At 35.2% G+C, this 17,084-nt stretch overlaps 1 protein-coding gene across 1 annotated transcript; it reads left to right on the forward strand.

The window, feature by feature from the left end:
* The first annotated feature begins 272 nt into the window (after window positions 1-272).
* Window positions 273-2,465, forward strand: LOC131151736 (probable indole-3-pyruvate monooxygenase YUCCA3). The gene is made up of 3 exons (XM_058103132.1): window positions 273-935; window positions 1,055-1,426; window positions 2,232-2,465. Exons 1-3 carry the CDS (start codon window positions 273-275, stop codon window positions 2,463-2,465), a joined length of 1,269 nt encoding a protein of 422 aa, XP_057959115.1.
* Window positions 2,466-17,084: the final 14,619 nt, after the last annotated feature.

Consider the following 17,084-nt stretch of genomic DNA (forward strand, 5'->3'; position numbering starts at 1 on the left):
ATCTCAAAGCACATGCTGCTCTCATGGCCAACACTCCTATTTATACCCCCTACATCCATCTTCCCCTCCCCACACTCATTGCTTTCAATCCAAGCAAGATCATTCCCTTCCTCCTTCTCCTCCTCCTCCTCCTCCATTTCAAACTGCAGGCTTTCCTTCGCTTGAAAATCATCACCATCTCATCATTCTCTTGCTTAATTTGCCACCGATACACAGTTCAAACCAGCCTCTGTTTTGTTCTCACATTTCATCAATTGTTCCCGATTCCCAGAATGGTTCAAACAGCGGATCAACAAGACCCCTTTGCCCGGAAGTGCATTTGGGTAAACGGGCCTGTCATCGTTGGTGCCGGCCCGTCGGGGCTCGCCGTCGCTGGTAGCCTCAAAGAACAGGGTGTTCCATTCATAATGCTGGAAAGAGCCAACTGCATTGCTTCTCTGTGGCAGAACCGCACTTACAATCGCCTCAAGCTTCACCTCCCTAAACACTTCTGCCAACTTCCCAACCTCCCATTCCCAGAGCACTTCCCTGAATACCCCTCCAGGCACCAGTTCATCAGCTATCTTGAATCCTATGCAAAACGCTTTGAGATAAACCCAAGGTTCAATGAGGCAGTTCTGGGAGCCAAGTATGATGAAACCTGCGAGTTGTGGCGTGTTAAGACGGTTTCCACGAGCGGTTCAAACCGGGGAGAGCTTGAGTACATTTGCCGGTGGCTTGTGGTGGCCACCGGCGAGAATGCGGAGAAGGTGGTGCCTGAGATTGAAGGCCTTGGGGAATTTGACGGCGAAGTGATTCATGCTTGTGACTATAAATCCGGTGAAGCTCACCGGGGGAAGAGAGTACTAGTTGTTGGGTGTGGAAATTCTGGGATGGAAGTGTCTCTTGATCTGTGCAATCACAATGCAATTCCTTCAATGGTGGTCAGAAGCTCGGTAAGTAAATATTTCAATTTTTTCCTTTTCTTTTTTTGGATGTACTACATTACTTCCACATGCATAGAACTCGCTACGAGTTAAAATTACAAAAGGGTATTCTGTTTTTTGAGTCACAGGTCCACGTGTTGCCGAGGGAAGTTCTCGGGAGATCGACGTTCGAGTTAGCTGTTTTGATGATGAAATGGCTGCCACTCTGGGTTGTAGATAAGGCACTGGTGATCATGGCATGGTTGGTTCTTGGGAGTACTTCAAAATATGGACTGAGGAGGCCATCAAAGGGTCCTTTGCAGCTCAAGAACAAAGAAGGAAAGGGTCCTGTTCTGGACATTGGCGCATTAGAGAGAATTAGATCAGGTGACATCAAGGTAGTCCCCGGAATCAGGAGTTTCTTGCGCGGTGGAGTTGTACTTGTAAACGGGGAAATTCTTGAGATCGATTCTGTTGTTCTGGCAACTGGGTACCGCAGCAATGTCCCTTCATGGCTAGAGGTCAGACTTTTCCCTATTTTAAAAATATTTTTCCCCTTTAGTTCTCTATATATAAATTTCTTCTTTTTTTTTTGGATTTATTTGGCAGTTATGGAAGTTGAAGCTCCCCTTGACTGTCTTCCTAAAGTAAATCCTTGAAAGAATTTAATGTTATCATTTCCCAGTCCTTGACTCATCTAGTTCTGGTAGTTGGGTGGGCTTTTTTTTTTTTTTTTGGTCAGGTCTTTTTAAACTAATAAGAATAATATATATATATATACATAAAGAACATTTGAAAGTTTCTTCTCTCATTTGTGGATTTGTACAAAGGAAGGATAAGGGATTGTTAGTACCGGAGGAATCCATGAGTGAACTTGATACACATAGGTGAACACCAACTTAACCCAAAAGTTTAATCTCTTTGAGTCTTGGCCTCAACATTTATATAAACACCCATCATCCACTTAATTTTTTCAAAGTGGAACAAACTCACAAGTTAAATTCTTAATAATCTCCCTATCTCTTGTGAGTTCTAACTGTTTTCTCTTGAACGAAAACTGTCTCCCTTATGGAAATAAGTTCAATTTCCCAACAGTTGTTCAAACGGGTCTTACCACCGGAGCCTTACATGTCAAGACCCAAAGGGCATGGGCTCCTCCCGTGCTAACAGTTGTTTGGACAGAAGTGCTGCCTAAAAGGGAAAGTGGATTTTCTTATTTTGTCTTATTTTTTGTTTGGTTAGTTGCGCTGTCTTTTCTGTAATAGAGAATGGAATTGTTTTTCCCAGAGAAAAGGGAGTAAGTTGGTTGAGAATGTTGGCGTGCAGGAGAGAGAATTTTTCACCAGTGAAGGGTTTCCAAAGACCCCATTCCCAAATGGGTGGAAAGGAAATGCAGGGCTGTATGCAGTGGGGTTCACAAGGAGAGGGCTATCTGGTGCATCTTCGGATGCCATCAGAGTTGCAAATGACATTGGCTCTATCTGGAAACAAGACACAAAGCAGAAAACTCATCCATTCAAGGCCAGGGCTTGCCATCGAAGATGCATTTCCCAGTTCTAATGCATGAACTATTCCACACGAATAAACAAAGTTTTTGCCCCAAGATGCTTCATACCTTCTTTTTTTTTTGTCTGATTTTTTGTCGTCTGTGTTTGAGAGTTTAGATTTTAAATTTTTAGCTTGAATATTAGTGGACTTAGACAAAGTATAATACAAAATTATATCGAATTTGTCTAAATCTACCCAAATTAAAATCTAAGATCTGAAATTTAGGCTCCTAGACACAATGCAAAATAATTTAGAAATACAAAAATAGAAGGACATAAAAATCGAACAGCCCTCAGAGAAGTCCCTTGACGTGGCATGGGTTGGGAAATTTATGTACAGAGGAAGACTTACGCTTTTTGTTCTGTAGCTGTCTTAAACAATTCAAACCAAATAAAATCTCTCTCTCTCTCTCTCTCTCTCTCTCTCTCTCAACAGACCCATCCATTCTTTAATACAAGTATACAACTGGTGGGCTCTCCCTTCACGACCAGGTCAACACATGGCCCATTCAAATCCCAGCATTACTATACCCTCTTTTCATGTGATCCCCAAGACTATACTGACCAGTTCTACCACGAAAGAAAGCTTTGAACAGTGCCTGTATGTCGCAATGCACATGGAATAGGAAAGGGATTAATTGAAGTCTTCGTATGCCTGTCTTATTCCTAGACCCTGCAGGTCGGAATCTGTGGACTCTCAATTTCTAAGAACTGGAAACTAATTATTCTCCAGATTATTGTTATTCTTCCTTTTTATTTTTTATTTTTTGAAAAATCCGACTAGCCCCTCACTGACTCAGTTCATATCCCACGCAAACAATGTGGGAGCAAGTCTTCTTTTTCTTTTTCTTTTTCTTTTTCTTTTTCTTTTTTTTTTTTCAAAAAATAAAAAATTATGATAGACCACAAATTGAACACTTCGCTGCATAAAAAATGTTCATGAATACAATTGTTTGTAAGATAATGCTATTAATTTTTTTTAAAAAAAACCTTATCTTGCATTGAGTGTATGAAATTGGGACCTAAGATTTAGATTTGTATATATTTAAAAAAAAAAAATGTAATATAAAACTGTATCGAATTCCTTACAATTTCAAGTTCGAAAACTATGCTATAAAATATTACTTAAGTTGTTGAGAATGAGAAGAGGGCATCCACTATTAGTAAAATTCACTTGAAATCCCTGAGGTTTTTGAAATTAATGTTACATCCCTAGTATTTTTAAAAGATTGGAAGTATCCGGAGCTGAACTGTGGCTAAGTTGACAGAGAAGATTAAAAGTACCTAAACCTTTGGTTAAGTTTATAGAAAAGAGTAAAAGAACCTAAAACTGTGACTAAGTTTACAAACTTGTTCTTCATATTTTCTCGAAGGAGACACACTTTTCATGCTTAATTTTCAATTTCCTTTTTATCTTTCTAAACTACCAATCACTTTTATTAAGAAATCAAAGGGATAATAACCTATGTTTTATACATCACAATTATGTGTCATGTTAAAAACACTCGCTCAACTTTTAAAAGTGACATTAAAATCCCTTAGATGAAACTAGACCTATAGTTTATCAATTGACATAAAAATTATTGGCATTTGTAATTTTCAGTTGTTCGTTATGATCATTTTATTTCATTTTTTACGCTAACTTGATCTTTTTAATACACATTTTATTTAATATTTTATGCAAAAATGATTTTAACTGTAGAAACTTTGGAATTTTCGACAAATTATCTAATTCTATTTTATTTTGATAAGCTTGGAGATTATAAAATTTTTAATAGTTTTTCTCCTTTTGTTGTTTTAATTTTTTGTGACATAAATTGATAAGCATTTTCATTGCTCTTACTTTTTCATATATAGATGAGTAATCATATTCCATTAAGAAAAGAGAGAAAAAAAAAAAAAAGTAGCTGCCAAACATGTCACAATAAGCTTCTTCACTACTCTTATATAGTAAAATTAATTAGCCATAGTTTTCCTTAAACTTGTAAGGGCAATTTTTTCCCAAAAAAAATTACTCATAAACCGATGGTGCTAATCTATTAGATTTAGTGAAAATCATTTATATAAGGAGTCGTTCTAACTAAAAAATAGTCGAGATAAGGAGGGGGGCGGAAGATTGTTAATGTCACTTTTAGTCGCGGAGTGGGAGCATTAGTAATATACTAAGTAGATAAAGGGATTTAGTTTCCCCTAGACTTTATCCTAATTCACAATCATCCCCTTGTCAATTGCACCTTTTGTTCTTTAATTAAAACTCCATTTGGAACCACATAAAAAAGTACTTAATTGTAAAAAGTACCCAAAATAAGTACTTTACGAAAATCAATTGCTTTGTTTGCACCCAAGTAAGTACTTATTGCACCAAATACTTTGTATAAACTTTTTCTGGCTTTGAGAGAAAAGTTAATTCTTTTTAAGAAACAATCGTGGATTAATACTTCTAACTGCTTAGAAGTAGATAGTATTTTAAATGATGGCAAATTCATCAACTTAAATTACTTATAGACATGATGATCATTTTACTAATTAAAAACTAATAATAAATTATAAAAGGTTATTAAACTAATATTATTATCAATGTAAATTAATAATGGTTTATTTCTAATAATAAATAATAATCATATATTTTTTATTTAATGGAAAATATTCAAATTTTCAATTAAAAATGTTAGACTAATATAAAATTAATTAATCAGATAATTACAAATCAATAAAGAATTTAAATAAAAATTTTAGTGTAAAGTTTACATTAACTTTTAGTAGTAAATATTTAAAATTTTCAATAAAATTATAATTAAAATTTTAGTAAAAAAATTTAATTAGTTAATTAATTAGAAAATATTAAATATGTCAATTAAAATTTCCCATTAACATAAATATTCTTAATTTTTCAATTAGAAGATATTAAAATTTAAATTTATAAGTATTATATAGAAAATTTTAATCAATAAAGTTAATTAATTTGTTTAAAAGTAATATTTAGAATTTTAATTTTATCTATAAAATTTTTTAAAATGTGAATTAAAAAATGTTAATAAACATAAATATTAATTATTTTGATAATTTAAAATATTAAAAATGTTAAGTACAAGCATTAATTAGAAAATTTCGATCAAAAAATCAACTAATTGTTAATTAAAAAGTATTTAAAATTATAATTCAACATGTTAGCCAAAAAAATTAATTAATTTTTTAGTTTGAAAATATAAATATTTCAATTAAAAATATTAATTAATTTTTAACTATAAAAATTAATTATAAATATTAATTAGAGAATTTCAATTAGAAAATTATAAAGACTTTTATTTAAAAGTATTAATTATTAATTTATATAATTTATTAATTAGAAAACATTAAATATTACTATTTAAAATGTTTATTAAAATAAATATTAATTAATTTTTAATAATAAAATATGGGAAATGTCATTCACAAATATTAAATAGAAAATGTTAATCAAAGATTTTAATATATAAAATAACTAGGCAATATCAAAATGGTAATTAACATAGTTGATTAAAAATGTAAAATTAAAAATATAAAACAATTATTGTATTATTATGTGATATATTCTAACGAAGTAAAATTGATAGTAATAACTGTAGTAATATATTCACACGTCAATCATAATAATGTAAGAAATCTATATGCTGCTATTAGCTAAACACGGGATCTTTATCATTATGATCTTCACATACGTTTATAATTTATAATGCAGAAAATATAAAATATACATACCAAGATCGTTCGTGACATATACAAACTGATAAGAACCGTTTCTCTCACTTAACCCCGATCTCTTCTTGTATATCACCAGATCATTCCATAAACATAGAAGAATAAATCTCTCCTTTACAACTACTCCCCATAACTATAGTTATATAGGAAAACCTTTTTATCTTCCAACCTTTAATCTCACATTATAAGACATTTAATTATCCATAGATAAATCATTTCATTTTCCTTATCATAAGTCATTTCACTTATAATAAGGAACACTTATTTTTCATGTGTTATTCATGTGAGACATATCCTTTGGGATATAATCCAACAAATAAAGTTAATATCTAAAAACCACTTATTTTATTGTACTTATAAGCAATATTTTATTTCATATACAAGTAAAAAAATTTGTGAGTTTCAATATTTTTCCAACTTAGTACTTATTATTAGTATATATTAGATTTATTATGTAACTTAGAAAAGTAATTTTGTATAAGTGGTTTCAAACAATTCTTTCAAAATGTTGTTGCTATTGTTGTTCGTTTTTCAGCATTTTGCATTTAATTATTGTTTGGGAGCAATAATATCAGGGTTAATTTTGTACGGGAGCAATGACTAGTATAACTCCCACATGAGAACCTAAAATAATTACCCAAGGAAAAGGTGAGTTCTATATATATATATATATATATTAAAGAATGACGGTACCTTGATTTATTTATTGATAAACCCTCACTTTTGGCGGAGGAATACCGTGGTTACAAGACAATCAATGGGAGAAACAAAATACAAAAGGCACCATCCCTCAAATCGCCACAAATAGCTTGAGCCAAATCCTCATATTGCTTGCATGCCTATATCAAACAAATTAGAAGAGCCATACAACTAAGTTTCTTTAAACAAAACATGACATGAATTGTTTAGAACCACTTATATAAAGTAATCACCTCAATGAAATTAAAAAATTGTTTAGTGTAACTATCTAATAGCACATAGAAGACAACTATAACCTTTCTTGCTTGGCAAAAGAGAGAGAAAAAAAAAAGCATCTCCTTGTCAAATAAAGTCGAATCATATTAAAAAGTGATGATTTTGTTTAAAAGTAACTGTTTGTGTGCATCCATTGTTAAAATTGTGATGACCCTAAAATGTTGGTAATAAAATTTTGATCTTTCTAAGGAGTTGCCCAACTCTATTTTAACCAAAACAAAAAAGTTTGTTGTTTTCTCGAGATCAAGATTAATCATGGACATATTATTAGATTTGACTTAGCAAAGATGCTTCTTGGGTTGGCCCAATATTAAAATCCTTACCTTATCTATGAGAACTTATATTTCAAATTTTAAATTTGTATAAATTTCTACAACACATAATATAAAATTATATTAAATTTCTTTCAAATTAACATAAATCTAAATTTTAGGCTTGAAATTCGTGTTCCTAAATACTACCTAAGAGTAGTTTTAACTGTCCTCATGCACTAACTAATGCTACAAAATACCATGGTCCATGGGCCTAGGAAAAGGCAGTTTAATTGTTAGGACCATTAGGCTATGGTTATGCTTCATATTTAACTTTATATAACAAATTACATTTGGAACTAAAAATTTTGTCAATTTTTTAGAACTACTCCTATCTAAATGTAGATGGTTAGTTGTTTTACATTCATGACTATAGGATTATAAACTTTTCTATTTAGTAAATGCTTTACAATTTACCATATTATAAATTTAAATGCAGCTTCAACTATTATTTTATAGAATAAATTATTGTCCAACCAAAAAAATAATTTTTTTAAAATGACAAATTATCCACCAATTGCCATGGATTATTCAATTCAAATTACTACTTAATTGAGTTAGATACAAATTGTTATTTGATCACCCGACGATCAGCCTACTTTGTCACAAATTGTCTAATCCAAACTGTTTTGCCAAATTTATCTTTAAGGGTGTAGTTACTTGGTGAAATTTCAAAGAAATTCACTATTATTTTGTTTACATAAACCCTAAAATAGTCTAACAAGGATTATACGCTACCTGTAGCTTAGAATTAAACTTTTGTAACATTCATGCCTTCAGAGAGCTAGATGAGCCTAATAAAGGCATATTTGTCGTAGTTGTTTTTTTTTTTTTTTTTTTAATCCCACATTGGTAGAAAGTCTTTTTAAACTTTTAGTTTGAAGTTATATAAGGAGCTTCCCTCACCATTTGTAATCGCACCTCCCATTTGAAGAGTTACAAATAATATTTGTACTCTAGGGTATTTCTAATTTCTATTGGTAATTTGAAATTTACTTAAGTTGTAATTTTTTGGAAGTAGTGGATTGATCGTCGATGCTCGATGACGTAGGTAATTTTGTACCGAACCTCGTAAATTTTTGTGTTGTTCTTTATTGTTGTCTTTCATTGTTAGTTTCTGCATTACTTTAGTTTTGTTATATATTCAATAGCAATAGTTGTTGTATTGGTGTTTGACATAAGTGGGGTGCCCGATACAACAATGGGTTTCAGAGTCAGGTTGAATTGTGTCAATACGGAGGTGTTTCTTTATTAGGATCTTTGATTCCATTTTTTATGCTTAAAAAAGATCATATCTAAGCAAGTGTTTAGAAACCATTGCGACTCAATCGCTCCCTGGAGGTAGGTTTGGTCAAAGTGGAATTTCATATGATATACAAAGTAGACACAATTGGGATCAGTGTGGTATTATTCATCTTAGGCCTTATGTCATGTTGGTTTGCTATTGGATATATAGTTTTGGAAGATAGCAGAAACTACAACCCCAATAGCTTCGTCGTCATATAGCTAATGCTCAGTTAGAGGTGGAGAAATTTGATGGAGCAGAAAATTTTGATATGTTGCAATGTGAGGTGATGAATATCCTGTACCAACAGGAATTAGATATTGCTATGGGTGATAAACCAGAGGACATGGGCGACAAAGGTTGAAAAAAGATCTATCATTAGAGATGTGGTACAATTCGTTTGTCTCGCTAAAAATAAAAAAATATTGTGTTACGAGGGAGTCATCTGTAAAAAAAAAAATTATGAAAGACATTGGAAGGTACATTTATGACAAGAGTCTAGAAAAATCAACTCTATTTGAAAAGGAAATTGTTTCGCTTCCAATATCAATCAGGAATTTCTATAAATGACCAAATAAATGTTTTCAATAAAACTTTGGCTGATTTGTTGAATTTGAATGAAAAAGTCAAAGATGAGGACAAGACGTTATTGTTACTGAATTTTTTCCCTGATGATTATAAACATCTCACCACCACTTTATTGTATGGGAAGGATAAAATTACTTTTGATGTTTGAGAGCAATGACTAGTATAAATCCCATGAAGGAACCTAAAATAATTACCCAAGGGAAAGGTAAGTCCTATATACACATATCTTGGAAGCCATTTCTATGAAATCCAAGATGCCTTTCGCATGAGATGAACATCAACTCCCAAACGGCAATATTCAACATTACAAAGGCCACCATCCCCCTAATTGCTACAAATAGATGGAGCCAAATCCTCATATTGCTTAGAGGCCAATATCAAACAAATTAAAAGAGCCATACAACTAAGTTTCTTTAAACAAAACATGGCATGAATGGTTTAGAACCACTTATAAAGTAGTAACCTCAATGAAATTAAAAAAATTGTTTAATGTGACTATCTAATAGCATGTAGAAAACAATTATACCCTTTCTTGCTTCGCAAAAGAGAATAAAAAATAAAAAATAAAAATCCTTTCCTTACTAGTCAAATAAAGTCTAATCACATTAAAAACTGATGATTTTGTTTAAAAGTCTATGTTTGTGTGCATCCATTGTTAAAATTCTGATGACCTTAAAATGTTGGTAAAAAAATTTTGATCATCTTTCTAGGGATTTGCCCAACTCTATTTTAACTAACGCAAGAAGTTTGTTGTTTTCTCGAGATAAAGATTAATGATTGACATATTATTAGATTTGACTTAGCAAATATGCTTCTTTGGTTATGTTGCAACCTTCAAACCCTATCCATCGTCGGACATTGCAGCGGTGCAGCCTCCATCGTCGGACATCGCTTCGTGGAAAGCTTGAAGCCTCGAATCCTCTTCAAGCCGCAATTCGTTGAAGTGCCGACTGCCGAACCAAGTTCAGGACTCGATCTCTCCAGACTGCTGCAACACAGCCCTTCACAAACCCCTCGCCATCACTCACTCTCATCCGTCATCATGGTCTTAGCAAGCATCCTCTATTGCAGCTTCGTCAAGGTTTGTTGGTTTTTTTAGGAGACACACGAGGGGTAACACAGAACAACGATCTGTGCCAAAAATTGCGAGCCGTCGCCGTCGAGAACAGATCACGGAAACTAAAAACCGTCGCTGCTCAGGGAGTCGCCAAACAATGCAGTCTATTTTCTATTTAGAAAAGTTTGGTTTTAATCTCAATATTTTGCAATACAGTGTCATCCCCCGCCGATGGCCACACCGTCGGTGGGGAATGCCATCCAGGCTAGTCCCGAGGTGCAGTCATATGCGCAAATTGTGAGTAAAAAAGTGGAGATGCCTGCATTCAAAATTGCCATGAGATTTCCCGTTAATATCAATGGGGAATTGGGATTTATTTTCTCAGAAGCAGAGATGGTTAAGGCTGAGGAAGAATTTCGTTTTGCATTAGTAATGAAATTTTTTAGGAATCGACCATCTATTGATAAAATTTGGCTTTTGATTATGAAAACGTGGGGTTTGACGGAAATTCCAACGGTCAGTGTTATGGATGATTATCACGTGTTAATTCACATGAAAAACGAACGTGACTTTCTGCATGGTTGGGCAAAGGAAGGTAGAATTATGGAAGACAATTCTTTTTGGATGTTCAAGTGGACGAAAGATTTTGATACGAAAAAAGAATCCCCATTGGCTCCTCAATGGATTTTCTTACCGGGGTTACTAATGCATCTTTACCGAACGGATTTTCTCCAAATAATAGCGACTCGTTTTGGTCGTTATCTTGGAACTGATAATGCAACAATTAATCGAACGAAAGCATCGAGGGCATGTATTTGAGTGGAAGTTGACCAAACAATGGAGCCGATGAAGGGATTTCCTCTTGTTTTATCTTCGAAATAATGTATTTGGCAAGAGGTCAAATATGAAAAGATGGGTTTTTTTCTGTTCTAAATATTGCAGGCAATGACATACCTCTATTGTTTGTAGGGTGGGAGAGAAGCGAAGGGAGGAGGATCACGGAAACTAAAAACCGTCGCTGCTCAGGGAGTCGCCAAACAATGCAGTCTATTTTCTATTTAGAAAAGTTTGGTTTTAATCTCAATATTTTGCAATACAGTGTCATCCCCCGCCGATGGCCACACCGTCGGTGGGGAATGCCATCCAGGCTAGTCCCGAGGTGCAGTCATATGCGCAAATTGTGAGTAAAAAAGTGGAGATGCCTGCATTCAAAATTGCCATGAGATTTCCCGTTAATATCAATGGGGAATTGGGATTTATTTTCTCAGAAGCAGAGATGGTTAAGGCTGAGGAAGAATTTCGTTTTGCATTAGTAATGAAATTTTTTAGGAATCGACCATCTATTGATAAAATTTGGCTTTTGATTATGAAAACGTGGGGTTTGACGGAAATTCCAACGGTCAGTGTTATGGATGATTATCACGTGTTAATTCACATGAAAAACGAACGTGACTTTCTGCATGGTTGGGCAAAGGAAGGTAGAATTATGGAAGACAATTCTTTTTGGATGTTCAAGTGGACGAAAGATTTTGATACGAAAAAAGAATCCCCATTGGCTCCTCAATGGATTTTCTTACCGGGGTTACTAATGCATCTTTACCGAACGGATTTTCTCCAAATAATAGCGACTCGTTTTGGTCGTTATCTTGGAACTGATAATGCAACAATTAATCGAACGAAAGCATCGAGGGCATGTATTTGAGTGGAAGTTGACCAAACAATGGAGCCGATGAAGGGATTTCCTCTTGTTTTATCTTCGAAATAATGTATTTGGCAAGAGGTCAAATATGAAAAGATGGGTTTTTTCTGTTCTAAATATTGCAGGCAATGACATACCTCTATTGTTTGTAGGGTGGGAGAGAAGCGAAGGGAGGAGGATCACGGAAACTAAAAACCGTCGCTGCTCAGGGAGTCGCCAAACAATGCAGTCTATTTTCTATTTAGAAAAGTTTGGTTTTAATCTCAATATTTTGCAATACAGTGTCATCCCCCGCCGATGGCCACACCGTCGGTGGGGAATGCCATCCAGGCTAGTCCCGAGGTGCAGTCATATGCGCAAATTGTGAGTAAAAAAGTGGAGATGCCTGCATTCAAAATTGCCATGAGATTTCCCGTTAATATCAATGGGGAATTAGGATTTATTTTCTCAGAAGCAGAGATGGTTAAGGCTGAGGAAGAATTTCGTTTTGCATTAGTAATGAAATTTTTTAGGAATCGACCATCTATTGATAAAATTTGGCTTTTGATTATGAAAACGTGGGGTTTGACGGAAATTCCAACGGTCAGTGTTATGGATGATTATCACGTGTTAATTCACATGAAAAACGAACGTGACTTTCTGCATGGTTGGGCAAAGGAAGGTAGAATTATGGAAGACAATTCTTTTTGGATGTTCAAGTGGACGAAAGATTTTGATACCAAAAAAGAATCCCCATTGGCTCCTCAATGGATTTTCTTACCGGGGTTACTAATGCATCTTTACCGAACGGATTTTCTCCAAATAATAGCGACTCGTTTTGGTCGTTATCTTGGAACTGATAATGCAACAATTAATCGAACGAAAGCATCGAGGGCATGTATTTGAGTGGAAGTTGACCAAACAATGGAGCCGATGAAGGGATTTCCTCTTGTTTTATCTTCGAAATAATGTATTTGGCAAGAGGTCAAATATGAAAAGATGGGTTTTTTCTGTTCTAAATATTGCAGGCAATGACATACCTCTATTGTTTGTAGGGTGGGAGAGAAGCGAAGGGAGGAGGATCACGGAAACTAAAAACCGTCGCTGCTCAGGGAGTCGCCAAACAATGCAGTCTATTTTCTATTTAGAAAAGTTTGGTTTTAATCTCAATATTTTGCAATACAGTGTCATCCCCCGCCGATGGCCACACCGTCGGTGGGGAATGCCATCCAGGCTAGTCCCGAGGTGCAGTCATATGCGCAAATTATGAGTAAAAAAGTGGAGATGCCTGCATTCAAAATTGCCATGAGATTTCCCGTTAATATCAATGGGGAATTGGGATTTATTTTCTCAGAAGCAGAGATGGTTAAGGCTGAGGAAGAATTTCGTTTTGCATTAGTAATGAAATTTTTTAGGAATCGACCATCTATTGATAAAATTTGGCTTTTGATTATGAAAACGTGGGGTTTGACGGAAATTCCAACGGTCAGTGTTATGGATGATTATCACGTGTTAATTCACATGAAAAACGAACGTGACTTTCTGCATGGTTGGGCAAAGGAAGGTAGAATTATGGAAGACAATTCTTTTTGGATGTTCAAGTGGACGAAAGATTTTGATACCAAAAAAGAATCCCCATTGGCTCCTCAATGGATTTTCTTACCGGGGTTACTAATGCATCTTTACCGAACGGATTTTCTCCAAATAATAGCGACTCGTTTTGGTCGTTATCTTGGAACTGATAATGCAACAATTAATCGAACGAAAGCATCGAGGGCATGTATTTGAGTGGAAGTTGACCAAACAATGGAGCCGATGAAGGGATTTCCTCTTGTTTTATCTTCGAAATAATGTATTTGGCAAGAGGTCAAATATGAAAAGATGGGTTTTTTCTGTTCTAAATATTGCAGGCAATGACATACCTCTATTGTTTGTAGGGTGGGAGAGAAGCGAAGGGAGGAGGATCACGGAAACTAAAAACCGTCGCTGCTCAGGGAGTCGCCAAACAATGCAGTCTATTTTCTATTTAGAAAAGTTTGGTTTTAATCTCAATATTTTGCAATACAGTGTCATCCCCCGCCGATGGCCACACCGTCGGTGGGGAATGCCATCCAGGCTAGTCCCGAGGTGCAGTCATATGCGCAAATTGTGAGTAAAAAAGTGGAGATGCCTGCATTCAAAATTGCCATGAGATTTCCCGTTAATATCAATGGGGAATTGGGATTTATTTTCTCAGAAGCAGAGATGGTTAAGGCTGAGGAAGAATTTCGTTTTGCATTAGTAATGAAATTTTTTAGGAATCGACCATCTATTGATAAAATTTGGCTTTTGATTATGAAAACGTGGGGTTTGACGGAAATTCCAACGGTCAGTGTTATGGATGATTATCACGTGTTAATTCACATGAAAAACGAACGTGACTTTCTGCATGGTTGGGCAAAGGAAGGTAGAATTATGGAAGACAATTCTTTTTGGATGTTCAAGTGGACGAAAGATTTTGATACGAAAAAAGAATCCCCATTGGCTCCTCAATGGATTTTCTTACCGGGGTTACTAATGCATCTTTACCGAACGGATTTTCTCCAAATAATAGCGACTCGTTTTGGTCGTTATCTTGGAACTGATAATGCAACAATTAATCGAACGAAAGCATCGAGGGCATGTATTTGAGTGGAAGTTGACCAAACAATGGAGCCGATGAAGGGATTTCCTCTTGTTTTATCTTCGAAATAATGTATTTGGCAAGAGGTCAAATATGAAAAGATGGGTTTTTTTCTGTTCTAAATATTGCAGGCAATGACATACCTCTATTGTTTGTAGGGTGGGAGAGAAGCGAAGGGAGGAGGATCACGGAAACTAAAAACCGTCGCTGCTCAGGGAGTCGCCAAACAATGCAGTCTATTTTCTATTTAGAAAAGTTTGGTTTTAATCTCAATATTTTGCAATACAGTGTCATCCCCCGCCGATGGCCACACCGTCGGTGGGGAATGCCATCCAGGCTAGTCCCGAGGTGCAGTCATATGCGCAAATTGTGAGTAAAAAGTGGAGATGCCTGCATTCAAAATTGCCATGAGATTTCCCGTTAATATCAATGGGGAATTGGGATTTATTTTCTCAGAAGCAGAGATGGTTAAGGCTGAGGAAGAATTTCGTTTTGCATTAGTAATGAAATTTTTTAGGAATCGACCATCTATTGATAAAATTTGGCTTTTGATTATGAAAACGTGGGGTTTGACGGAAATTCCAACGGTCAGTGTTATGGATGATTATCACGTGTTAATTCACATGAAAAACGAACGTGACTTTCTGCATGGTTGGGCAAAGGAAGGTAGAATTATGGAAGACAATTCTTTTTGGATGTTCAAGTGGACGAAAGATTTTGATACGAAAAAAGAATCCCCATTGGCTCCTCAATGGATTTTCTTACCGGGGTTACTAATGCATCTTTACCGAACGGATTTTCTCCAAATAATAGCGACTCGTTTTGGTCGTTATCTTGGAACTGATAATGCAACAATTAATCGAACGAAAGCATCGAGGGCATGTATTTGAGTGGAAGTTGACCAAACAATGGAGCCGATGAAGGGATTTCCTCTTGTTTTATCTTCGAAATAATGTATTTGGCAAGAGGTCAAATATGAAAAGATGGGTTTTTTCTGTTCTAAATATTGCAGGCAATGACATACCTCTATTGTTTGTAGGGTGGGAGAGAAGCGAAGGGAGGAGGATCACGGAAACTAAAAACCGTCGCTGCTCAGGGAGTCGCCAAACAATGCAGTCTATTTTCTATTTAGAAAAGTTTGGTTTTAATCTCAATATTTTGCAATACAGTGTCATCCCCCGCCGATGGCCACACCGTCGGTGGGGAATGCCATCCAGGCTAGTCCCGACGTGCAGTCATATGCGCAAATTGTGAGTAAAAAAGTGGAGATGCCTGCATTCAAAATTGCCATGAGATTTCCCGTTAATATCAATGGGGAATTAGGATTTATTTTCTCAGAAGCAGAGATGGTTAAGGCTGAGGAAGAATTTCGTTTTGCATTAGTAATGAAATTTTTTAGGAATCGACCATCTATTGATAAAATTTGGCTTTTGATTATGAAAACGTGGGGTTTGACGGAAATTCCAACGGTCAGTGTTATGGATGATTATCACGTGTTAATTCACATGAAAAACGAACGTGACTTTCTGCATGGTTGGGCAAAGGAAGGTAGAATTATGGAAGACAATTCTTTTTGGATGTTCAAGTGGACGAAAGATTTTGATACCAAAAAAGAATCCCCATTGGCTCCTCAATGGATTTTCTTACCGGGGTTACTAATGCATCTTTACCGAACGGATTTTCTCCAAATAATAGCGACTCGTTTTGGTCGTTATCTTGGAACTGATAATGCAACAATTAATCGAACGAAAGCATCGAGGGCATGTATTTGAGTGGAAGTTGACCAAACAATGGAGCCGATGAAGGGATTTCCTCTTGTTTTATCTTCGAAATAATGTATTTGACAAGAGGTCAAATATGAAAAGATGGGTTTTTTCTGTTCTAAATATTGCAGGCAATGACATACCTCTATTGTTTGTAGGGTGGGAGAGAAGCGAAGGGAGGAGGAAAAATATAAAGAAAAACATATATGAAAACCAAAGACTAATGACGGTGTAATAGAAACCAACTCCAACGTGGATAAAGGAGCAATGAACGTGGTGCAAGAAGTAGGGCCCAGTAATGTGCATATGACGAAGCAGATTAATGATAGGGGCCCTGAAATAGCGAAAACTCCTGTAGTTCAAGAAAATGGGGATCATGTAAGGCAAAACTTTGATATACCGCTGAGAGCATTAGAAAATAATGGGAATGAAGATTCAATAGAGAGGAATGAAGGGGAGTGTGAAGAAGTCAGATGTGATGATGATCTTTGAGTTCAAATGATGAACCTCTATCTCAAGAGGAAGTAGATCATGTAGATAGTTCTAAACTGACTGAAGGTCGGGACCAAGGTTTG

This window comes from Malania oleifera, chromosome 3 (genome assembly GCF_029873635.1).
Source record: "Malania oleifera isolate guangnan ecotype guangnan chromosome 3, ASM2987363v1, whole genome shotgun sequence".
Classification (NCBI taxonomy): domain Eukaryota; kingdom Viridiplantae; phylum Streptophyta; class Magnoliopsida; order Santalales; family Ximeniaceae; genus Malania; species Malania oleifera.